The sequence below is a fragment of the Pseudophryne corroboree genome, chromosome 4, assembly GCF_028390025.1.
Source record: "Pseudophryne corroboree isolate aPseCor3 chromosome 4, aPseCor3.hap2, whole genome shotgun sequence".
Taxonomy (NCBI): Eukaryota; Metazoa; Chordata; class Amphibia; order Anura; family Myobatrachidae; genus Pseudophryne; species Pseudophryne corroboree.
In genome coordinates, this window is record NC_086447.1 from 922,631,439 (window position 1) to 922,658,183 (window position 26,745).

A 26,745-nucleotide genomic window follows, 5' to 3' on the forward strand; every position below is an offset into this window, starting at 1 on the left:
TGATGCAGAACATAATGACACAGGGCTAGTTGGATGATGCAGAACATAATGATACAGGGCTAGCAGGATGATGCAGAACATAATGACGCAGGGCTGGTAGGATGATGCAGAACATAATGATGCAGGACTGGTAGGATGATGCAGAACATAATGACGCAGGGCTGGTAGGATGATGCAGAACATAATGACACAGGGCTGGTAGGATGATGCAGAACATAATGATGCAGGACTGGTAGGATGATGCAGGACATAATGACGCAGGGCTGGTAGGATGATGCAGAACATAATGATACAGGGCTGGTAGGATGATGCAGAACATAATTACACAGGACTGGTAGGATGATGCAGAACATAATGACGCAGGGCTGGTAGGATGATGCAGAACATAATGATGCAGGACTGGTAGGATGATGCAGAACATAATTACACAGGGCTGGTAGGATGATGCAGAACATAATGACGCAGGGCTGGTAGGATGATGCAGAACATAATGATGCAGGGCTGGTAGGATGATGCAGAACATAATGACGCAGGGCTGGTAGGATGATGCAGAACATAATGATACAGGGCTGGTAGGATGATGCAGAACATAATTACACAGGACTGGTAGGATGATGCAGAACATAATGACGCAGGGCTGGTAGGATGATGCAGAACATAATGATGCAGGACTGGTAGGATGATGCAGAACATAATTACACAGGGCTGGTAGGATGATGCAGAACATAATGACGCAGGGCTGGTAGGATGATGCAGAACATAATGATGCAGGGCTGGTAGGATGATGCAGAACATAATGACGCAGGGCTGGTAGGATGATGCAGAACATAATGACGCAGGACTGGTAGGATGATGCAGAACATAATGACGCAGGGCTGGTAGGATGATGCAGGACATAATGACGCAGGGCTGGTAGGATGATGCAGAACATAATGACGCAGGGCTGGTAGGATGATGCAGAACATAATGACGCAGGACTGGTAGGATAATGCAGAACATAATGACGCAGGGCTGGTAGGATGATGCAGAACATAATGTCAGGGCTGGTAGGATGATGCAGAACATAATGACACAGGGCTGGTAGGATGATGCAGAACATAATGACGCAGGGCTGGTAGGATGATGCAGAACATAATGATACAGGGCTGGTAGGATGATGCAGAACATAATGTCAGGGCTGGTAGGATGATGCAGAACATAATGATACAGGGCTGGTAGGATGATGCAGAACATAATGTCAGGGCTGATAGGATGATGCAGAACATAATGTCAGGGCTGGTAGGATGATGCAGAACATAATGTCAGGGCTGGTAGGATGATGCAGAACATAATGATACAGGGCTGGTAGGATGATGCAGAACATAATGACGCAGGGTTGGTAGGATGATGCAGGACATAATGACGCAGGGCTGGTAGGATGATGCAGAACATAATGACGCAGGGCTGGTAGGATGATGCAGAACATAATGACGCAGGGCTGGTAGGATGATGCAGAACATAATGATGCAGGGCTGGTAGGATGATGCAGAACATAATGACGCAGGGCTGGTAGGATGATGCAGAACATAATGATGCAGGTCTGGTAGGATGATGCAGAACATAAAGATGCAGGGCTGGTAGGATGATGCAGAACATAATGATGCAGGACTGGTAGGATGATGCAGAACATAATGATGCAGGGCTGGTAGGGTGATGCAGAACATAATGACGCAGGGCTGGTAGGATGATGCAGAACATAATGACGCAGGGCTGGTAGGATGATGCAGAACATAATGTCAGGGCTGGTAGGATGATACAGAACATAATGACGCAGGGCTGGTAGGATGATGCAGAACATAATGACGCAGGGCTGGTAGGATGATGCAGAACATAATGATACAGGGCTGGTAGGATGATGCAGAACATAATGATGCAGGACTGGTAGGATGATGCAGAACATAATGACACAGGACTGGTAGGATGATGCAGGACATAATGACGCAGGTTTGGTAGGATGATGCAGAACATAATGACGCAGGGCTGGTAGGATGATGCAGAACATAATGATACAGGACTGGTAGGATGATGCAGGACATAATGACGCAGGGCTGGTAGGATGATGCAGAACATAATGATACAGGACTGGTAGGATGATGCAGGACATAATGACGCAGGGTTGGTAGGATGATGCAGGACATAATGACGCAGGGCTGGTAGGATGATACAGAATATCATGACGCAGGGCTGGTAGGATGATGCAGAACATAATGACGCAGGGCTGGTAGGATGATACAGAATATCATGACGCAGGGCTGGTAGGATGATGCAGAACATAATGACGCAGGGCTGGTAGGATGATGCAGAACATAATAACACAGGGCTGGTAGAATGATGCAGAACATAATGACGCAGAGCTGGTAGGATGATGCAGAACATAATGATGCAGGACTGGTAGGATGATGCAGAACATAATGACGCAGGGCTGGTAGGATGATGCAGAACATAATGACGCAGGGCTGGTAGGATGATGCAGAACATAATGATGCTGGGCTGGTAGGATGATGCAGAACATAATGTCAGGACTGGTATGATGATGCAGAACATAATGTCAGGGCTGGTAGGATGATGCAGAACATAATGACACAGGGCTGGTAGGATGATGCAGAACATAATGATACAGGGCTGGTAGGATGATGCAGAACATAATGTCAGGGCTGGTAGGATGATGCAGAACATAATGACACAGGGCTGGTAGGATGATGCAGAACATAATGTCAGGGCTGGTAGGATGATGCAGAACATAATGACACAGGGCTGTTAGGATGATGCAGAACATAATGATGCAGGACTGGTAGGATGATGCAGAACATAATGACGCAGGGCTGGTAGGATGATGCAGAACATACTGACGCAGGGCTGGTAGGATGATGCAGAACATAATGACACAGGGCTGGTAGGATGATGCAGAACATAATGACACAGGGCTGGTAGGATGATGCAGAACATAGTGACGCAGGTCTGGTAGGATGATGCAGAACATAATGACGCAGGGCTGGTAGGATGATACAGAACATAATGACACAGGGCTGGTAAGATGATGCATAACATAATGACGCCGGGCTGGTAGGATGATACAGAACATAATGACACAGGGCTGGTAAGATGATGCAGAACATAATGACGCAGGGCTGGTAGGATGATACAGAACATAATGACACAGGGCTGGTAAGATGATGCAGAACATAATGACGCAGGGCTGGTAGGATGATACAGAACATAATGACACAGGGCTGGTAGGATGATGCAGAACATAATGTCACAGGGCTGGTAAGATGATGCAGAACATAATGACGCAGGGCTGGTAGGATGATACAGAACATAATGACACAGGGCTGGTAAGATGATGCAGAACATAATGATGCAGGGCTGGTAGGATGATGCAGAACATAATGATACAGGGCTGGTAGGATGATGCAGAACATAATGACGCAGGGTTGGTAGGATGATGCAGAACATAATGTCAGGGCTGGTAGGATGGTGCAGAACATAATGACGCAGGGCTGGTAGGATGATACAGAACATAATGACACAGGGCTGGTAGGATGATGCAGAACATAATGTCAGGGCTGGTAGGATGATGCAGAACATAATGACACAGGGCTGGTAGGATGATGCAGAACATAATGTCAGGGCTGGTAGGATGATGCAGAACATAATGACGCAGGGCTGGTAGGATGATGCAGAACATAATGACACAGGGCTGGTAGGATGATGCAGAACATAATGACGCAGGGCTGGTAGGATGATGCAGAACATAATGACACAGGGCTGGTAGGATGATGCAGAACATAATGACGCAGGGCTGGTAGGATGATACAGAACATAATGACACAGGGCTGGTAAGATGATGCAGAACATAATGACGCAGGGCTGGTAGGATGATACAGAACATAATGACGCAGGGCTGGTAGGATGATGCAGAACATAATGACGCAGGGCTGGTAGGATGATGCAGAACATAATGATGCAGGACTGGTAGGATGATGCAGAACATAATGACGCAGGGCTGGTAGGATGATGCAGAACATAATGACGCAGGGCTGGTAGGATGATGCAGAACATAATGACACAGGGCTGGTAGGATGATGCAGAACATAATGACGCAGGGCTGGTAGGATGATACAGAACATAATGACGCAGGGCTGGTAGGATGATGCAGAACATAATGACTCAGGGCTGGTAGGATGATGCAGAACATAATGTCAGGGCTGGTAGGATGATGCAGAACATAATGACACAGGGCTGGTAGGATGATGCAGAACATAATGATGCAGGACTGGTAGGATGATGCAGAACATAATGACGCAGGGATGGTAGGATGATGCAGAACATAATGACGCAGGGCTGGTAGGATGATGCAGAACATAATGACACAGGGCTGGTAGGATGATGCAGAACATAATGACGCAGGGCTGGTAGGATGATACAGAACATAATGACACAGGGCTGGTAGGATGATGCAGAACATAATGACTCAGAGCTGGTAGGATGATGCAGAACATAATGTCAGGGCTGGTAGGATGATGCAGAACATAATGTCAGGGCTGGTAGGATGATGCAGAACAAAATGTCAGGGCTGGTAGGATGATGCAGAACATAATGTCAGGGCTGGTAGGATGATGCAGAACATAATGACACAGGACTGGTAGGATGATGCAGAACATAATGATACAGGGCTGGTAGGATGATGCAGAACATAATGTCAGGGCTGGTAGGATGATGCAGAACATAATGTCAGGACTGGTAGGATGATGCAGAACATAATGTCAGGGCTGGTAGGATGAAGCAGAACATAATGACACAGGGCTGGTAGGATGATGCAGAACATAATGACACAGGGCTGGTAGGATGATGCAGAACATAATGACGCAGGGCTGGTAGGATGATGCAGAACATAATGACGCAGGGCTGGTAGGATGATACTGAACATAATGACACAGGGCTGGTAGGATGATGCAGAACATAATGACGCAGGGCTGGTAGGATGATGCAGAACATAATGACACAGGGCTGGTAGGATGATACAGAACATAATGACGCAGGGCTGGTAGGATGATGCAGAACATAATGATGCAGGGCTGGTAGGATGATGCAGAACATAATGACGCAGGGCTGGTTAGATTAAGCAGAACATAATGACACAGGGCTGGTAGGATGATGCAGAACATAATGACACAGGGCTGGTAGGGTGATGCAGAACATAATGACGCAGGGCTGGTAGGATGATGCAGAACATAATGACACAGGGCTGGTAGGATGATGCAGAACATAATGACGCAGGGCTGGTAGGATGATACAGAACATAATGATGCAGGGCTGGTAGGATGATGCAGAACATAATGACGCTGGTCTGGTAGGATGATGCAGAACATAATGACGCAGGTCAGGTAGGATGTTGCAGAACATATTGACACAAGGCTGGTAGGATGATACAGAACATAATGATGCAGGTCTGGTAGGATGATGCAGAACATAATGACGCAGGGCTGGTAGGATGATACAGAACATAATGATGCAGGGCTGGTAGGATGATGCAGAACATAATGACACAAGGCTGGTAGGGTGATGCAGAACATAATGACGCAGGGCTGGTAGGATGATGCAGAACATAATGACGCAGGTCTGGTAGGATGATGCAGAACATAATGACGCAGGACTGGTAGGATGATGCAGAACATAATGACGCAGGGCTGGTAGGATGATGCAGAACATAATGACACAGGGCTGGTAGGATGATGCAGAACATAATGACGCTGGTCTGGTAGGATGATGCAGAACATAATGACGCAGGTCTGGTAGGATGTTGCAGAACATAATGACAGGGCTGGTAGGATGATGCAGAACATAATGACGCAGGTCTGGTAGGATGATGCAGAACATAATGACGCAGGACTGGTAGGATGATGCAGAACATAATGACACAGGGCTGGTAGGATGATGCAGAACATAATGACGCAGGGCTGGTAGGATGATACAGAACATAATGACACAGGGCTGGTAGGATGATGCAGAACATAATGACTCAGAGCTGGTAGGATGATGCAGAACATAATGTCAGGGCTGGTAGGATGATGCAGAACATAATGTCAGGGCTGGTAGGATGATGCAGAACATAATGTCAGGGCTGGTAGGATGATGCAGAACATAATGTCAGGGCTGGTAGGATGATGCAGAACATAATGACACAGGACTGGTAGGATGATGCAGAACATAATGATACAGGGCTGGTAGGATGATGCAGAACATAATGTCAGGGCTGGTAGGATGATGCAGAACATAATGTCAGGACTGGTAGGATGATGCAGAACATAATGTCAGGGCTGGTAGGATGAAGCAGAACATAATGTCAGGGCTGGTAGGATGATGCAGAACATAATGACACAGGGCTGGTAGGATGATGCAGAACATAATGACGCAGGGCTGGTAGGATGATACAGAACATAATGACGCAGGGCTGGTAGGATGATGCAGAACATAATGACGCAGGGCTGGTAGGATGATGCAGAACATAATGATGCAGGACTGGTAGGATGATGCAGAACATAATGACGCAGGGCTGGTAGGATGATGCAGAACATAATGACGCAGGGCTGGTAGGATGATGCAGAACATAATGACACAGGGCTGGTAGGATGATGCAGAACATAATGACGCAGGGCTGGTAGGATGATACAGAACATAATGACGCAGGGCTGGTAGGATGATGCAGAACATAATGACTCAGGGCTGGTAGGATGATGCAGAACATAATGTCAGGGCTGGTAGGATGATGCAGAACATAATGACACAGGGCTGGTAGGATGATGCAGAACATAATGATGCAGGACTGGTAGGATGATGCAGAACATAATGACGCAGGGATGGTAGGATGATGCAGAACATAATGACGCAGGGCTGGTAGGATGATGCAGAACATAATGACACAGGGCTGGTAGGATGATGCAGAACATAATGACGCAGGGCTGGTAGGATGATACAGAACATAATGACACAGGGCTGGTAGGATGATGCAGAACATAATGACTCAGAGCTGGTAGGATGATGCAGAACATAATGTCAGGGCTGGTAGGATGATGCAGAACATAATGTCAGGGCTGGTAGGATGATGCAGAACATAATGTCAGGGCTGGTAGGATGATGCAGAACATAATGTCAGGGCTGGTAGGATGATGCAGAACATAATGACACAGGACTGGTAGGATGATGCAGAACATAATGATACAGGGCTGGTAGGATGATGCAGAACATAATGTCAGGGCTGGTAGGATGATGCAGAACATAATGTCAGGACTGGTAGGATGATGCAGAACATAATGTCAGGGCTGGTAGGATGAAGCAGAACATAATGACACAGGGCTGGTAGGATGATGCAGAACATAATGACACAGGGCTGGTAGGATGATGCAGAACATAATGACGCAGGGCTGGTAGGATGATGCAGAACATAATGACACAGGGCTGGTAGGATGATGCAGAACATAATGACGCAGGGCTGGTAGGATGATGCATAACATAATGACGCAGGGCTGGTAGGATGATACTGAACATAATGATACAGGGCTGGTTAGATTAAGCAGAACATAATGACACAGGGCTGGTAGGATGATGCAGAACATAATGACACAGGGCTGGTAGGGTGATGCAGAACATAATGACGCAGGGCTGGTAGGATGATGCAGAACATAATGACACAGGGCTGGTAGGATGATGCAGAACATAATGACGCAGGGCTGGTAGGATGATACAGAACATAATGATGCAGGGCTGGTAGGATGATGCAGAACATAATGACGCTGGTCTGGTAGGATGATGCAGAACATAATGACGCAGGTCTGGTAGGATGTTGCAGAACATAATGACACAAGGCTGGTAGGATGATGCAGAACATAATGACGCAGGGCTGGTAGGATGATACAGAACATAATGACGCAGGGCTGGTAGGATGATGCAGAACATAATGACACAAGGCTGGTAGGGTGATGCAGAACATAATGACGCAGGGCTGGTAGGATGATGCAGAACATAATGACGCAGGTCTGGTAGGATGATGCAGAACATAATGACGCAGGGCTGGTAGGATGATGCACAACATAATGACACAGGGCTGGTAGGATGATGCAGAACATAATGACGCTGGTCTGGTAGGATGATGCAGAACATAATGACGCAGGTCTGGTAGGATGTTGCAGAACATAATGACAGGGCTGGTAGGATGATGCAGAACATAATGACGCAGGGCTGGTAGGATGATGCAGAACATAATGACGCAGGTCTGGTAGGATGATGCAGAACATAATGACGCAGGACTGGTAGGATGATGCAGAACATAATGATGCAGGGCTGGTAGGATGATGCAGAACATAATGACGCAGGGCTGGTAGGATGATGCAGAACATAATGACGCAGGGCTGGTAGGATGATACAGAACATAATGACGCAGGGCTGGTAGGATGATGCAGAACATAATGACGCAGGGCTGGAAGGATGATGCAGAACATAATGACGCAGGACTGGTAGGATGATGCAGAACATAATGACACAGGGCTGGTAGGATGATGCAGAACATAATGATGCAGGGCTGGAATGATGACGCAGAACATAATGATGCAGGGCTGGTAGGATGATGCAGAACATAATGACACAAGGCTGGTAGGATGATGCAGAACATAATGACACAGGGCTGGTATGATGATGCAGAACATAATGACGCAGGGCTGGTAGGATGATGCAGAACATAATGACGCAGGACTGGTAGGATGATACAGAACATAATGACGCAGGGCTGGTAGGATGATGCAGAACATAATGACGCAGGGCTGGTAGGATGATGCAGAACATAATGATGCAGGACTGGTAGGATGATGCAGAACATAATGACGCAGGGCTGGTAGGATGATGCAGAACATAATGACGCAGGGCTGGTAGTATGATGCAGAACATAATGACTCAGGGCTGGTAGGATGATGCAGAACATAATGTCAGGGCTGGTAGGATGATGCAGAACATAATGTCAGGGCTGGTAGGATGATGCAGAACATAATGACGCAGGACTGGTAGGATGATACAGAACATAATGACGCAGGGCTGGTAGGATGATGCAGAACATAATGACGCAGGGCTGGTAGGATGATACAGAACATAATGACACAGGGCTGGTAGGATGATACAGAACATAATGACGCAGGACTGGTAGGATGATGCAGAACATAATGACGCAGGACTGGTAGGATGATGCAGAACATAATGACGCAGGGCTGGTAGGATGATGCAGAACATAATGACGCAGGGCTGGTAGGATGATGCAGAACATAATGACGCAGGGCTGGTAGGATGATACAGAACATAATGACGCAGGGCTGGTAGGATGATGCAGAACATAATGACGCAGGGCTGGTAGGATGATGCAGAACATAATGACGCAGGACTGGTAGGATGATGCAGAACATAATGACGCAGGGCTGGTAGGATGATGCAGAACATAATGACGCAGGGCTGGTAGGATGATGCAGAACATAATGACGCAGGACTGGTAGGATGATGCAGAACATAATGATGCAGGACTGGTAGGATGATGCAGAACATAATGACGCAGGGCTGGTAGGATGATGCAGAACATAATGACGCAGGGCTGGTAGGATGATGCAGAACATAATGACACAGGGCTGGTAGGATGATGCAGAACATAATGACGCAGGGCTGGTAGGATGATACAGAACATAATGACGCAGGGCTGGTAGGATGATGCAGAACATAATGACTCAGGGCTGGTAGGATGATGCAGAACATAATGTCAGGGCTGGTAGGATGATGCAGAACATAATGACACAGGGCTGGTAGGATGATGCAGAACATAATGACACAGGGCTGGTAGGATGATGCAGAACATAATGATGCAGGACTGGTAGGATGATGCAGAACATAATGACGCAGGGCTGGTAGGATGATGCAGAACATAATGACGCAGGGCTGGTAGGATGATGCAGAACATAATGACACAGGACTGGTAGGATGATGCAGAACATAATGACGCAGGGCTGGTAGGATGATGCAGAACATAATGACGCAGGGCTGGTAGGATGATGCAGAACATAATGACACAGGGCTGGTAGGATGATGCAGAACATAATGACGCAGGGCTGGTAGGATGATACAGAACATAATGACACAGGGCTGGTAGGATGATGCAGAACATAATGACGCAGGGCTGGTAGGATGATGCAGAACATAATGACACAGGGCTGGTAGGATGATACAGAACATAATGACGCAGGGCTGGTAGTATGATGCAGAACATAATGACGCAGGGCTGGTAGGATGATGCAGAACATAATGACTCAGGGCTGGTAGGATGATGCAGAACATAATGTCACAGGGCTGGTAGGATGATGCAGAACATAATGACGCAGGGCTGGTAGGATGATGCAGAACATAATGATACAGGGCTGGTAGGATGATGCAGAACATAATGACGCAGGGCTGGTAGGATGATGCAGAACATAATGACTCAGGGCTGGTAGGATGATGCAGAACATAATGTCAGGGCTGGTAGGATGATGCAGAACATAATGTCAGGGCTGGTAGGATGATGCAGAACATAATATCAGGGCTTTCAGACTCAGTTACATTCTGATGCCATCTGGTAGTTCTTAGTAATGCAATCAGACGTACAGTAACATTGCTCATCTTACATTTCCAGGCTTCACCCTCAACACCCGGATTCAGGACGTCATTGCCCGGCGCTATGCTACTAAGGATCTGTCCATTCATTTTGATGATTTCATAGCGTGTATGCTGCGCCTGGAGACCCTACTCAGTGAGTGCTGACGCTGCTTTACACACCCTGTTCCTCACCCTCGCCCATCGTCTTACTTGTTCTGTACCACCGTACTCATCTGATGCTGGTGCCATGGTTGTGATGTTGGGGGTTTCCATACATTGCTCAGTGTGTGAGCCCCCTCCCCCAATAATGATGTTACAAATCTACTCCCAAATTTTATTGGATAGAAAGAATAATCGGGTCAGCTGATGTCCCTGACCACTGTGTGTCGTCATCAGCTGATGGTGGATGGGGATCGCAAGGGCCAGCTAGATGGATGTGTCACCTTGGAGCCCTTGTGGGAGGGGATAACAGTCTGTGGCAACAAAAGGGTTAATGGAATGTAGACAAAATCTTATAATAATCAATGATTGCCCATTGGTTTCTAGATATTTCCTCTAAACAAAGATATACAGAGAACATAAACATGTGGGGGTAAATTTACTAAGGTGGGAGATTTTTAGAACTGGTGATGTTACCCATGGCAACCAATCAGATTCTACTTACCATTTATCTAGCTGCTTCTAGCAGATAATAGATATAATCTGATTGGTTGCTATGGGCAACATCACCAGTTCTAAAAATCTCCCACCTTAGTAAATTTACCCCCTGGTAGGGTCTTCGGGGTAAATGCACAGAGTGCGAGTCCTAGAAAAGTGCGAGTTTCCTTTTTTAATTTTTTTAGGCCTCACAGATGTAATAGGATGTGGGAACCTGCAAACTCCCATGTTTCTGCTTTTACCAAAACTCTCATCCAGATGTTTTCCCATATGCAACATACAACTCGCCCAATGTAATAGAGCGCAAGTTGACGACTCACACCCAAAACCTTACCAAGACTCTCCGAGATAATAGACCAGGTTCAGATAGGTAAGTTTGACAGAGGCATGCACAGATCAGCGAGAGTTCTGCATGTTTCTATCTGTAAAAGATAAGAAATAACTTTTTAAAAAAAACTTTTTTTTAAATGACGTGGAGTCCCCTGCAAAGCACAACCAGTCTCGGGTGCTGTGAGCCGGTCCTGGTTCAGAAAATACTATGAATAACTGTATAGGGTTGCCCTGTATTTTAGCCCAGCACCAGGTTCTAGGACCAGTCCTGTTTTCAAAAATATCGGGGGGATGAAACATAGTGGTCCCCCTTATTTTTAAACCCAGCTGGGAGGCAACTAACCGGGGAGGTAATTCCACAGCCAGGAGACACGGTAATATTGGTTCTCTGACTGTAATATTAACCTCCCTAACTAGTCAGCCCTGGCTGCGGTACCCTGGGGGAGTGGAAACCATCCAATAAAAGGGCCCCCTCCCTCCATTCACCCAACACCAGGGGGTATATTTACTAAGCTCCCGATTTTGACCGATTTGGTGTTTTTTGTTCAAAGTGTCATCTCGGGAATTTACTAAACTAAAATCTCGGCAGTGATGAGGCCATTCGTATTTTTTTGGTAGTCAAAGAAAAAAAATACTAATGAATACACCATCGGTCAAACGCGGCTGTTTAGGTATACAACTCGGTAATTTACTAAAAATTGTATTTCACAAACACTGCCGTGAAAAAATACAATTCGTAAAAAAAAGCAGTTTTAAAACAGACCTGCTTTTTTTTTACCGTGTTCTGATAGTCATTCACGGATCCATGAGAGTGGGAAGGGGTGGGAAACTATTAAAAAAAAATAAAAAAAATGCGTGGGGTCCCCCCTCCTAAGCAAAACCAGCCTCGGGCTCTTTGAGCCGGTCCTGGTTGTAAAAATATGGGGGGGGGGGAATTACTGGGGTTCCCCCATATTTAAACAACCAGAACCGGGCTCTGCGTCCGGTCCTGGTGCAAAAAATACGGGGGACAAAAACGTAGGGGTCCCCCATATTTTTTGAACCAGCAACGGGCTCCACTAGTCAGAGAGATAATGTCACAGCCGGGGGACACTTTTATCTTGGTCCCTGCAGCCCTGGCATTAAATCAATAACTAGTCACCCCTGGCCGGGGTACCCTGGAGGAGTGGGAACCCCTTAAATCAAGGGGTCGCCCCCCTCCAGCCACCCAAGGGCCAGGGGTGAAGCCCGAGGCTGTTCACCCCATCCAAGGGCGGTGGATGGGGGGCTGATAGCCAAGTGTAAAAATAAAGAATATTGTTTTTTGTGCGTGGTTTGGGTTTTTCGGTTTGTTTTTTTGCCAAGTACGTGGATTACAAGCTCAGAAGATGACCGATCTACACTGGATTTTTGTGAGTATAATTTTATTCACAGGTACCCCATTGATTCTATGTGGAGAAGTGGACAGACCCTCGTGTGAACATAGGTAAGTATGTGTGAATGTAGGTGTGCATGTATGTAATAAAGTTTAACTTTCAAGGTGTGTGAGTTCTGTTTTTATTTGGGTATTTTTTTTTGTAGTAGTACTACAGGTACCAGCGGGCCCGTTTTACCACCGCATGCTGGTACTTGTGGTTCTCCAAGTACCAGCTTGCGGGGGAGGCTTGCTGGGACTTGTAGTACTGCTACAAAAAACAATATTCTTATTTGTACACATGGCTATCAGGCTCAGCCCCCCATCCGCAGCCCTTGGATGGGGGGGACAGCCTCGGGCTTCACCCCTGGCCCTTGGGTGGCTGGAGGGGGGATCCCTTGATTTAAGGGGTCCCCACTCCTCCAGGGTACCCCGGCCAGGGGTGACTAGTTAGTGATTTAATGCCAGGGCCGCAGGGACCGATATAAAAGTGTCCCCCGGCTGTGGCGTTATCTCTCTGACTAGTGGAGCCCGGTGCTGGTTCAAAAAATACGGGGGACCCCTAAGTTTTTTGTCCCCTGTATTTTTTGCACCAGGACCGGACGCAGAGCCCGGTGCTGGTTGTTTAAATATGGGGGAACCCCTGTAATTCCCCCCCCCCCATATTTTTACAACCAGGACCGGCTCAAAGAGCCCGAGGCTGGTTTTGCTTAGGAGGGGGGACCCCACGCATTTTTTTTTTAAATTTTAACTCTTTAAACACTTTTTTAAGGTACAAAATGAAGCCCGCACGGATCTCATAGATCCGGCCGAGATTCATTGTGTTAATGTCGGCACTGTTTTACTAATCACTCACGTAAAACACTGCCCGACATTACGAATGACATCGACATCGGGAAAAACGAAAATGCAGAATACGACAGCATAGTAAATGAGGCGTAAAAAAAACAAAAAGTTGCAAATTCACACATTCGATGTCATTCGTGTTTGAACTTTAACCTCATTCTGAAAAATACGAATTTTAGTAAATATACCCCCAGGTCTGAAGCCCAGGGATATCTGCGGCACCCCTGGGCTGTGGCTGCCAAGTTCATAGTCCATTAGTTAGTTATAATGTGGTAAAAAAATATTATCTTATACACTAGGGACTACAGGTCCCAGCATGCAGGGCACTGAAGAGCCGACTGGTACCTACAGTATAGTCTACCTGTAAAAGAAATATTTAAATAAACACAAGACATGCACAATGTAGAAAGTAAAGCCTTAATAAACACCCTTACACACTCGCACATACTTACTCCCTGTAGCCCTTCGGTCCTCTTCTCCAGTAGCATCCACGTAACCTGTACAAAAAAAAAATACACCAACTTAATAAGTGTAGATCACGTCCTGTTTAGTCCAAATAGGCATCCAAAAACAGACCTTAATTAAAGGGTACTGAGGATGTGTATGTGTCTCTACGTGAATGAGCGGAACCTGGGTGAATCCTGTCTTTAGATGAGCCACTAGCCAATCAGCAGGTGCCTCCATAGGAGCAGCCCGCTGATTGGCTGTGAGCGGGCAGGCCATCAATCAAACTTTGGGAACAGCTACATTGAATCACATGATGGAAACCGCAAAATTCACCTATATTAACCATGTGGTGTCCAACGCTAACCACAAGGTTAACTGAGGTGATTAAACTCACATTACAAGGTGCGTGTTTACTAGAAATGAGCGGGTTCGGTTCTCAGAGAACCGAACCCTACCAGACTTCACCATTCGAGCCCGGATCTGAGTCAAGCTCGGGTTTTCCCACCTGACTCGGAAACCAGAGGCAAACGTCATCATCCCGCTTTCGGATTCTCGCAGGGTTTGGATTCCATATAAGGAGTCACGCGTTGCCGCCATTTTCACTCTGGCATTGGAGAGTGTAGAGAGAGGACGTGTCTCCGTTCTCTCAGTGTCCGTGTCTTGTGCTGTATTTGTCCAGTCACAATGGTTGTGTCCCCTTGCTGCCATATGTCCAGTGCTGCTGTATAAATCCGGTCCAGTGGTGCTGTATTGTGCTGCATCAGTTCAGTGGTGGTGTATTATGCTTCATCAGATCAGTGGTAGTGTCCTGGCCATCAGTCATTCCAGACCAGTCACAGTGGTATACTCTGCTGCTATATGTCCAGTGCTGCTGTATAATAATTAATAACAAGTCCCTTACAGTATTGCTGTGTTGTCCTGCATCAGACCAGTGGTAGTGTCCTGTGCATCAGCCATCAGTTATTCCAGTGACCAGTCACAGTGGTATACTCTGCTGCCTTATGTCCAGTGCTGCTGTATAATACTAACAAGCCACTTACAGTGTTGCTGTGTTGTCCTGCATCAGACCAGTGGTGGTGTCATCTGCTGCCATATGTCCAGTGCTGCTCTATAAATCCAGTCCATTGCAGTGGTGCTGTGTTGTCCTACATCAGTCCAGTGGTGCTGCCATATAAGTTCAGTGATGCTGTCCTGTGCTGTATATTATTTACTCCAAATCAAGGGGTTATTAATTTTTAATCTAAATAATTTTTACAGGTTTTGCCCTGTGTGGTGTAGAGGTACGCTCTCCTGTGCCGCATATTGTGTTATATAACTCCAGAAAAATAATGGAGAACAAAAATTTGGAGGATAAAATAGGGAAAGATCAAGATCCACTTCCACCTCGTGCTGAAGCTGCTGCCACTAGTCATGACTGAGATTATGAAATGCCATCAACGTCGTCTGCCAAGGCCGATGCCCAATGTGATAGTAGAGGGCATGTAAAATCCAAAAAGCCAAAGTTCAGTAAAAAGACTCCAAAAAATAAATTTAAATGGTCTGAGGAGAAACGTAAACTTGCCAATATGCCATTTACAACACGGAGTGGCAAGGAATGACTAAGGCCCTGGCCTATGTTCATGACTAGTGGTACAGCTTCACATGACGATGGAAGCCCTCAACCTTCGTTTCACCATTTAATTCCAGTGATTTGGACGTATAATTCCAGTGATTTGGACGTATAATTCCAGTGATTTTGCCATTTGATTCCAGTGATTTGGACGTATAATTCCAGTGATTTGAACGTATAATTCTAGTGATTTTTACATTTTTTAATCCAGTGATTTGGACATATGATTCCAGTGATTTTGCAGTATAATTCCAGTGATTTGGATGTATAATTCCAGTGATTTGGACATATAATTCCAGTGATTTGGACATATAATTCCAGTGGGAATTGTTTGTGTCACTTGGCTTAGTCATACAGCTACCTCATTGCACCTCTTCGACATCTTTGCATGAGGTGCTTGCTGTTTAGGGCCTAGTTTTTGAAAAGTGCCATCTTGTCTGACACTGCCGTATGAGTCCAAGGGTACTGCTGTATTAGTCTAGGGGTACTGCCATATAAGTCCACCAATTGCAGAATTTTTGAAAAATGATGGGCATGCAGGAGATGCTGTCAGTGGACCAAACAATTGCAGCCCACTTTTGACATTCAGCCACTGTGTGACACTATTGGATGGGCCAGGTGGTTGTGTCGCTTAGCTTAGTTATACAGCAACCTCGGTGCACCTCTTTTACATCTTTGCATGAGGTGCTGTTTGGGGCCTAGTTTTTGAAAAGTGCCATGCTGTCTGACATTGCAGTGCCACTCCTAGATGGGCCAATTGTTTGTGTCGCATGGCTTGGTCATACAGCTACCTCATTGCACCTCTTCTACATCTTTGCATGAGGTGCTGTTTGGGGCCTAGGTTTTGAAAAGTGCCATCCTGTCTGACACTGCAGTGCCACTCCTAAATGGGCCAGGTGTTTGTGCCACACACTTGTGTCACTTGGCTTAGTCATACAGCAACCTCGGTGCACCTCTTTTTCTTCTTTGCATCATGTGCTGTTTGGGGCCTTTTTTTTATATCTGCCCTCCTGTTTGACACTGCAGTTCCACTCCTAGATGGGCCAGGTGTTTGTGCCGCACACTTGTGTCGTTTAGCTTAGTCATACAGCCATCTCGGTGCAACCTTTTGGCCTAAAAACAATATTGTGAGGTGTTTAGTGTTCAGAATAGACTGGAAATGAGTGAAAATGAATGTTATTGAGGTTAATAATACCGTAGGATCAAAATGACCCCCAAATTCTGTGATTTTAGCCGTTTTTATGTTTTTTTCAAAAATCATCCAGATCCAAAACAAAAAAACCAAGCCATAACCAGAACACAAAAGTGGAATTAGAACCAAAACCAAAACACAAAACACGAAAAGTGCCAGCCGCACATCTCTAGTGTTTACATGCGAAAAAACTTGCATGGACTCGCATAATATAATAGCCTCGAACTCACAAATTCATAGGCTATTACATTTGCCAAGTTGTGCTAAACACTTGCACCATCAAATGTGTTTGACCTGCACTAAAAACTCAGACCCTATTACATTTCCCCCTTCCTATCAGTAACTTTATTTTACCAAAATTCCTAATCTGATGCCCAGTCTCCAGTTGTATTAGGGAATGTGCTGCAATAATATAGAATGCGCAGTCAGCATGATTCAGTTGTACTCACATGCTGTCGCAGCTGCAATTCAGTATGCAATGGCTGTACGAAAATACGCAACGGTCGCAGCCACCGGGACTTGTATTGAAACGCCTACTGTCTCAGCTCCACCTCTTGTGTACTAAGATGCAGACATCAGACCCACGTCAGTAATTATGAGTAAATCTATGGTCACGCGGCATGGTCATCAGAAGTGAGATGCCGGAGTCATGTTTACTGCATGTGGCATCGCAGTCACATGCTGTGGCAAGGTTCCGGTATGAATGGTCGACCATGTTATGGTCGACAGTCATTAGGTCGCCCACTATTGGTCGACATTGACATGGTTGACATGGACACATGGTCGACACATAAAAATGGTCGACACATGAAAGGTCGACACATGAAAAGGTCGACATTCGTTTTTTTTTACTTTTTTGGGTGTCGTTTTTTGCGTAAAGTGACTGGGAACCCCAATTAGTGCACCGCGTCCCCTCGCATGGCTCGCTTCGCTCGCCATGCTTCGGGCATGGTGCCTTCGCTTCGCTCGTCACAGATTACCGTTCCAATCGTAGTCCACGTGGATCGGAAGGTATGGAAAAGTTCGCCAAAAGAAAAAAAAGTTAAAAAACTCATGTCGACCTTTTCATGTGTCGGCCTTTCATGTGTCGACCATTTTTCATGTGTCGACCATGTGTCCATGTCGACCATGTCAATGTCGACCAACAGTGGTCGACCTAATGACTGTCGACCATAACATGGTCGACCATGTGAACGGATACCCTGTGGCACGCCTCCAGATTCTTATATGCGGCGCGAAGAGTGATCGCCCCTGTGTGCACAACAGACACCAACCAGACAGCCCTGTTCTTACACTGGATGTTATAGTGGGCTGGGGACCAGGCGCCAAGGGAGAGGGGGTGTGGTTACCAAATACCTCTGTAGGTGCCTGGGACACCCCCACAATGACACAACCACGCCCCTGTTGTCCAAATGTACATAACAACGAGGCATCGTAGCCATGACCCCAGTTCCTGGGTACATCCAAAGTCCCAGCGGCCCAAAGAGTGGGGCTCAGCCACACCATCCTCACCACTGTAAATTCTGCCTCTACATTGTATTACCATTCTTACAGTTTCTCAGTGTAATCATTTCCTTTTATTTCTCCTCAGAAATGTTTAATTTCCTGGATACAGACAAGAGTGGAAAGATCAGTCTGTCCGTCTCTGAGGTAAGTATCTCTCTGGCGACTCAGGGAAATGCATGGAAACCAGTAGGCAGGGACGATCGGCTGCTCAGTCCTCAAGTGCTGTTTCAAAAATGAAAGCCAATGTCTGATAGGTTGCTATGGAAACAGCACCTTTTTCTGCACGCCAGTTTCACTATATGACCCCATCTGCTTGTTACAGAAGAAAATCCGGTGTAAGGGGAAGACTATTATTACGTATCTTAGAAACGCAATCTCACACAGTTCCCCTGCTGACCTGTGAGACGCGCCAAGGGGGTAATTCCAAATTGATCGCAGCATGATTTTTATTAGCAATTGGGCAAAACCATGTGCACTGCAGGGGAGGCAGCTGTAACATGTGCAGAGAGAGTTAGATTTGGGTGTGGTGTGTTCAATCTGCAATCTAATTTGCAGTGTAAAAATAAAGCAGCCAGTTACCCTGCACAGAAACAAAATAACCCACCCAAATCTTACTCTCTCTACACATGTTATATCTGCCTCCCCTGCAGTGCACATGGTTTTGCCCAATTGCTATCAAAAATCCTGCTGCGATCAACTTGGAATTACCCCCCAAGCTAATTACCAAGGAGATCTAAACCTAGAATATCATTACATCTGCACAAACAGCTACTAGTAATGACATTCACTAGTATCAGGGCTGGCCTGGTCCTCGAGATCTACCAACAGTTCATGTTTCTGCTGCGGGGTACACTGGGCTCCACAAGTCTGGACAATGGGGTGTAGAGTAGGATCTTGATCCGAGGCACCAACAGACTCAAAGCTTTGACTGTTCCCAGAATGCACAGCGCCGCCTCCTGTATAACCCCGCCTCCCAGCACAGGAGCTCAGTTTTGTAGTTGGTGCTGCAGTAAGCAGGCACTTAACAGAGGGGCTGCTCCAGGCAGCCCTGAGAAAAGCTTTTTATGAAGTGAAAAGTGAAGACTTCAAGGGCAGCGGCGGTGGTAAATGTTTTGTGACATTCACTGCTGCAGCTCCAGCTCTCCCCAGCGGCGCTGTACACTCCCGAGCCCTGGTTGCCGGGTACCTACAGCGGAGGCTCCGGTTTTCATCATGTTAGACACACACGGCTGGGGCTCTCCAGGATCGCGTGGCCGCGCTTCGGGAGGTGGTAAGTGTCTTTATCACGATCCGGCGTGGTCAGTGGGAGGCGGGCCGAGCGTGCTGGCGGTGGACACTGTGGCAGTACAGGCGATCCCACTAGAACACCAGGGCATGGGCGCAGGTCGGGTTTTCTCTCTAAACCACTTCTTATATCGCCCACAGTACCTGGTGGTTTTGCCAGCAAGGGGGATAAGGCTTAAACCTGAAGCCCCTCCCCCAGCCCCAGGACGCCATTTCCCGCAAATGTTCCCGCCCTGGAGCTGCATATCTGTCTTTTCCTCACTCCCAGTCAGTGTCTGCGGCGCCATTATCCCTAAGCTCACTGCTCCTGGGACTGCTTGGGCAAATCCTCCTATGTAAAGCCGCCTGGTTGTCAGCGCTGTGACTTTACATGACACTTAAGTATTCTACCTGCCTTTTTAGACAGTGATAGTTAAGAAAGAGTGCATTTAGTGAGGGTTTTCTAGTACAATTACCCTGTGATATACATCCAGTTCTTACTGTGTACTGTTATATCTATTGTTATATAGCTGTGTAAGCTAGTCCAGTGCAGTATTATTGTTAGTAATAACCTCTGCATTGTACAAACTGTGACTATATGTGTGTGCATTAGTAGCTGAGTGGTGTCCATCTCGTGTCTTTCACTCAACTTGCTATCCCTGTATTCTATAACCTGGGGGGGCTTGGTGTGTCAGGTTTTATCTAATATAGGATTTTCACAAAGATATACTGTATTACGTATTTTTCTCTGTGATCTGGTCACCATATCTCTCCTTTATCTCTGCTAGTGCTGACTACACTGCCCAGGGGTTTGGGTTTGGGATATTGTGCTGCTGACAATTGTACTGTGTTACCTCATACTGCAAGTTATATCATGTCTGCTTCTGAGGGTAACGGTTCTGGGGCTGAACACACTGCCGGTGTTGCTGAAGCCACAGGCACATATGAGGAGAATATAGCAGCTGTGGGCTCTGGTTCTGGGGGCTCCTTGCCCCCCAGTGGGACTGTGGCAACGGTGGCACATACTGACCCACCGTGGGCCGCTTTTTCCACGCTTCTGCATACGCTAGTTCATAAACTAACACCCCCTATGGGACCCCCAATACCGGTACATCCGTATGTGGGCCCTGCAGCTAACCCGCCGTGGGCGGACGATTTATCTGCTCAATTAAAGGAGTTGAACCAGTCCTTGACTACTAAAAAGTCTGACCAACGCTCGCCTAAGTCCAAGAGGTCCTCTAAGCGAGCGCTCGTCTCCTCACAATCCACTGCTGTCACTGACACCTCGTCTGATGAGGACGGCACTTACACTGACCCCACAGGTTCTGACTCAGATACGGCTGATGCAGTGCCAGATTAAGGTCCACATGGGCCTGGAGCTGCAATTTATGAAGGGCCTATTGTGTGCCTTGGAAGGAGGTGTAACAAACGCTTTGGTTGTGAGACTAGTGATGTGACCAGTTTGGTGTCAGGAGACCGCCAGTCACATCACCTCCTCTTACATCCCACCCCGAGAATCCTGACCGCCGGTATGCCGACTAGCAGGGACTATTTCCACTCGTGGGTGTCCACAACACCCATAGAGTGGGAATATAACCTGTAGCGACCGCAAGGGGCTTGTTGCGCTCGCCCCCCCCCCCCCCCCCCTACCCATTCGTCATTCCACTGCCGGGATACTGGTGGAGGTATGCCAATTAACCTGTGGGAGGAAACCGGAGTACCCAGAGGAAACTCACACAAGGGGGGAATATACAAACTCCACAGACCCACAACCTCAGTGCTGTAAATAAATGTAATCATCTACAATATTATGAAACATAAATTACCTTTAGTAGGAGAGAACTCCACCCCACTATACTACACTTTCAGATTATCGACACAAGTCCATTCTAGCACATACTTCATTAACCAACAGCAATAGCCTGGTTTAAAGAAAATCACCATAAAACTTGTGAAAGAAACACATGCGGTGGAATGTAATGTCGCTCGAGTCTGGCGGGCGAACTTTGCTGTTTTTTTTTTAAAGGGGCAACCAGAAGGAAAAATGTCTTGTAAGTGATTGCCCCTTTAAAAAAAGTAATAGTTCAGCCGCCGGACTCGGGCGGCATTACATCCCGCCAGTAATAGACTGCCCCTTTCACTCCTTTAGATATTTTTCTGCCACCTGCACTCACACCCTACTTACATTTAAGTTGTGCCGCCTCCCCTTCACATAGTAATTTACCCCTTTTCCACCTATGAGCACGGATTGCAGCCGGGAGCCTGACACGGGTGCTACCCGGCTGCGGCCCGTGCTCAGTCCCCTTTCCCATCAGCAGTCACCAACCGGCATATTGCCGGGTTGGTGACGCTGCTAGTGACGCGGCAGGGGCGGCACTGGAAGTTCACATGATCTCCCAGCACCGCCGTTCCATACAGTGTAAACGGGAGCCGTGTCGCATCGACACAGCTCCCGTTTACACTACAACCCTACCCAGATCATTACCGTGTCCTTCCCAGGTATTTACCCGGGCAGGATTCACGGGTCACTTGATCTGGGTTTTTGCGGGGGGACCCTTTTCCACTTGCAAAAAACACGGATAAATGCGCGCCCCCGTGCATTTACCCGTGTTTTTGAGCTAGTGGAAAAGGGGTATTAACTTGTGCACGCTCCCCTTACATATTTAACTTGAGCCGCTATCTCAGCTTAAATAATATTTTACTGTGTGTTTCATTAATTTCTGCCACAAGCTCTTACATACAGTATTTATGTTGTCACCAATTGTACTGTATGTATTCATTTGTGCTGTACCCACATCCCTTCTTTTATATTTAAGTTGTGCCTCCTGACCCCATTTATACTGAACTTTTAGCCCTCTTCCTCCTTATATCTTTATTTAACTTATTCCCACTATTCCCCTTTTATATTTATATAACTTGAGCTTCCTGTCCCCTCCTCTATATTATTTAACTCATGCCCCCGTTCCTCTTACATAACATATACACTGGAGTTAAGCCATACTTGCCTACCCTCCCGGAATGGCCGGGAGGCTCCCGAAAAACGGGTGACCCTCCCGGCCCCCCGGAAGAGCAGGCAAGTCTCCCGATATCCGCGGGTCACCCCCTGCCCGCCGCCCACTTAACAAGTAAAGTGGGCGGTCCGGGCAGGCGATGACGCGATTCTTGTTGAATTGCGTCATCATAACCACGCCCCCTGCTGTATAATGCCGGTAATAGCGGCATTACACAACGGGGGCGTGGCTAAAGTGACGCTGTCCAGAAACCACGCCCCGTTCCGCCTCTGGTCCGCCTCCGTTCCGCCTCTGACCCGCCCCCCTGTCACGTCACCTCACTGCCCGCCCCCCTTGCTGAGCCGACAGGCTGCTCTCTCCCGGAGAGAGCAGCCCAGAAGTCGGCAACTATGGTTAAGACACCACCCCACCACCTACTGTACCTTGCTCTTCTGCTGTCTAGTTACTACATACTGCTCCAGTCCACACCAGACAGGGTAAATAGTGAAGAGGCTTGCTGCCAGTGCCATGTTGGATGCTGGGGGCGGAGCTTCATGCAGTATGGGGGCGGAGTCTCGAACGGACCTGGGGGCGGAGCTACGGCATAGTCAGGGGCTGGGGGAAGATTTTCAGACGGGGCCCCGGGCCTGGGCTGGTCGGAACTCCAGCGGCTGCTTCGGTGTGGAGGTGACTGAGCAGCCGGGAGGTGAGGGAGCTGAGCTGCTGGTGATGACAGGATTTATTTTTTCCTGTCAACACTGGCTGCATTGAATGGGAGCCTGGGGGCCTATTTTCAATGGGGGGCTTGGAGCTGCAGCTCCATCCGCCCCATTGTTAATCCGGCCCTGGGCTGATGGGGAGGGTAGTTCACATGTGGATGTTCCTGATCTTTTAGAGGCTATTAAGTTAATTCTGCAGATTGCGGATGATCCTGAGCCATCCGTGCCTCCTAAGAAACCAGATAGGTTCAAGCGTCAGAAGGTGGTTAAACAGGTTTTACCTCACTCTGATCACCTAGTGGATATACGTCAGGAACCGTGGGAAAACCTGGGTACGAAGTTTGTGCCTCAAAAGAAGATGCTGGCTCGCTATCCCCTCGCGCCAGACGCTGTCTAAGAATTGGGAAGCACCTCCAGTGGACTCACATGTGGCTAGGATGATGGTTTCCTCAGCTCTACCTGTCACTACCGTCACGTCTCTGAAAGAGCCTACGGATAAACGTGTGGAGGGTTGTCTAAAAGCGATTTACACCCTCACGGGTGCTGCACAAAGGCCCACTATTGCAGCTACATGGGCTGCTGAGGCTATTGAAGCATGGGCCTTGGAGTTAGAAGCTGAAATCTCCTCTGACCATGCCAGACAATGCTTGTCATATATTGTCACAGCTTCTCGCTATATTAAAGAGGCGGCTTCTGATGCCGGTATCCTGGAAGCCAAGGCCTCTACTACGTCAGTCCTGGCTCGCCGGATATTGTGGCTGAGATCCTGGTCTGTGGATCTGGATTCTAGAAAAACCATGGAGGTACTCCCTTTCAAGGGAGATATTCTGTTTGGGGAGGACTTAAATAAGATAGTGGCTGACTGGGCTACTGCCAAAACTGCCTGTCTACCTAATACCGCTCCTTCTGTGTCGAAGGCTAAAGGTACGTCCTTTCGTCCTTCAGGTAAAGCATAAGGTCAGGTGTACCATAAGCAGGCCCGCACTTTCAAACCTGGTAAGCCGAAGCCCAAAAGAGCCTGGGCTGCCCGTCAGCCAGCTGCCAAGACCGATAAGCCTGCTGCATGATGGGGCGGGCCTCCCCCTGGGGGATCCCAGGGTGGGGGGCCGGCTTCTAGGATATACCCAGGAATGGTTGAAGACCACTTCAGATGCCTGGGTACGGGAAGTCGTCACTCGAGGTTACGCCATTGCCTTCAAAAACCGACCCCCTCATCGATTTTGCCAGACAGACATCCCTTTGGACCGGACAAAGGCAAAACCTCCATACTCGGTGGTACAGACCCTCCTGGATACAGGAGTCGTAGTACAGGTGCCTCTTGCTCAGAGGGGCCAGGGGTACTATTCTCCGCTGTTTCTAGTCCCGAAACCGAATGGGTCCTCCCGGCCCATTCTCAACCTCAAGGCATTGAACAGGTTTGTAAGGATTTCCAAGTTCCGTATGGAAACCCTTCGCTCTATAGTTCTGGCCTTGGAACCTGGGGACTACATGGTCTCCTTGGACATACAGGATGCTTACCTGCATATTCCTATAGCAGTGTCACATCAACAATACCTGAGGTTTGCTTTTGGCAACATCCATTACCAGTTTCGGGCGTTACCTTTTGGTTTAACAACGGCTCCGCGAGTCTTCACCAAAGTTATGGCGGTGATGACGGTGGTACTCCGCCGTCAAGGGGTCAGGATACTGCCGTATCTGGACGACTTGTTAATCCTGGCAAATTCCCCAGATTTTCTCCTGTGTCATCTGGATATGATGGTCCGGTTTCTACAAGCCCACTGTTGGCTCATCAACTGGAAGAAATCCTCCCTGGTCCCTGCTCAGAGCATGGTGCACCTGGGAGCGCTGTTGGACAGTCATAACCAGAGGTTGTTCTTGTCTCAGGAGAAAGTCCTGAAGCTTCAGGACAGGATTCGTTGCTTCCTTTCTCGTCCGCAAGTGTCGATACATTCGGCGATGCAGGTGCTGGGCCTCATGGTGTCAGCATTCGACATGGTGGAGTATGCTCAATTGCATTCTCGCTCCCTCCAGAAGCTGATTCTAGCCAAGTGGGACGGCCTGCTTCACCGGATCAGGTCTCAAATGATCTCATTGACTCCGGAGGTCCGTCTGTCGCTGCTCTGGTGGCTCCTGGACCAATAATTGTGCAGGGGCCGTCCCTTCTGGATATCCAACTGGGTCCTGTTGATGACAGATGCCAGTCTAAGAGGTTGGGGTGCGGTGCTGGAGCAGCACTCCTTGCAGGGTCGGTGGACCAAGGAGGAATCTCTCCTCTCAATCAGCATTCTGGAGTTGCGGGCGGTCTTCAATGCGTTGAACCTGGCCCAGCATTTAATTCAGAACCGTCCTGTTCAAGTACAGTCAGACAACGCCACCACAGTGGCTTACATAAATCATCAAGGCGGCACTCGAAGCCGTTTGGCAATGAAGGAAGCCTCACGGATTCTACAGTGGGCAGAACGCCATCTACTGGCAATATCGGCAATATTCATTCTGGGAGTCCTGAATTGGGAAGCGGACTTTCTCAGTCGTCAGGACGTGCATGCCGGCGAGTGGGGCCTCCATCCAGAAGTGTTTCAACTCCTCGTGGAAAGTTGGGGTCTTCCAGATGTGGATCTGATGGCGTCTCGACACAATCACAAGGTTCCGGTCTTCGAAGCAAGGACAAGGGATCCTCAAGCAGCATTCGTGGATGTGCTGGCGGTGCCGTGGAGGTTTCGGCTGCCGTACGTGTTCCCTTCGGTGTTACTCCTGCCCAGGGTAATTCGGAAGTTCAAGCAAGAAAAAGGAAATCTGCTTCTCATAGCTCCGGCGTGGCCCAGATGGCACTGGTTCTCAGACCTGCAAGGCCTATCGTCAGAGCGTCCACTTCTACTTCCACAATGCCCAGACCTCCTCGTTCAGGGCCCTTGTGTCTACCAGGACCTAGCCCGGCTATCTTTGACGGCATGGCTCTTGAAGCTTCCGTCTTGAGAGCTAAGGGTTTTTCTGAAGAGGTAATTAAAACTATGTTGCGGGCCCGGAAACCGGCTTCTGCTCGGATTTACCATAGGGTCTGGCATTCTTACTTTGTTTGGTGCGCATCTAACAATTAT

General features: G+C 47.8%; 1 protein-coding gene across 1 annotated transcript in view; it reads left to right on the top strand.

Annotated features, from left to right (window-relative positions):
- Positions 1-26,745, top strand: part of LOC134911032 (calpain-8-like) — a 254,013-nt gene that overhangs the window by 224,718 nt on the left and 2,550 nt on the right. Inside the window, exons 18-19 of the mRNA XM_063919425.1 lie at positions 10,736-10,852; positions 18,764-18,822. Of these exons, the coding sequence (XP_063775495.1) occupies positions 10,736-10,852; positions 18,764-18,822 (176 nt within the window). The remainder of the gene's footprint in view (positions 1-10,735; positions 10,853-18,763; positions 18,823-26,745) is intronic.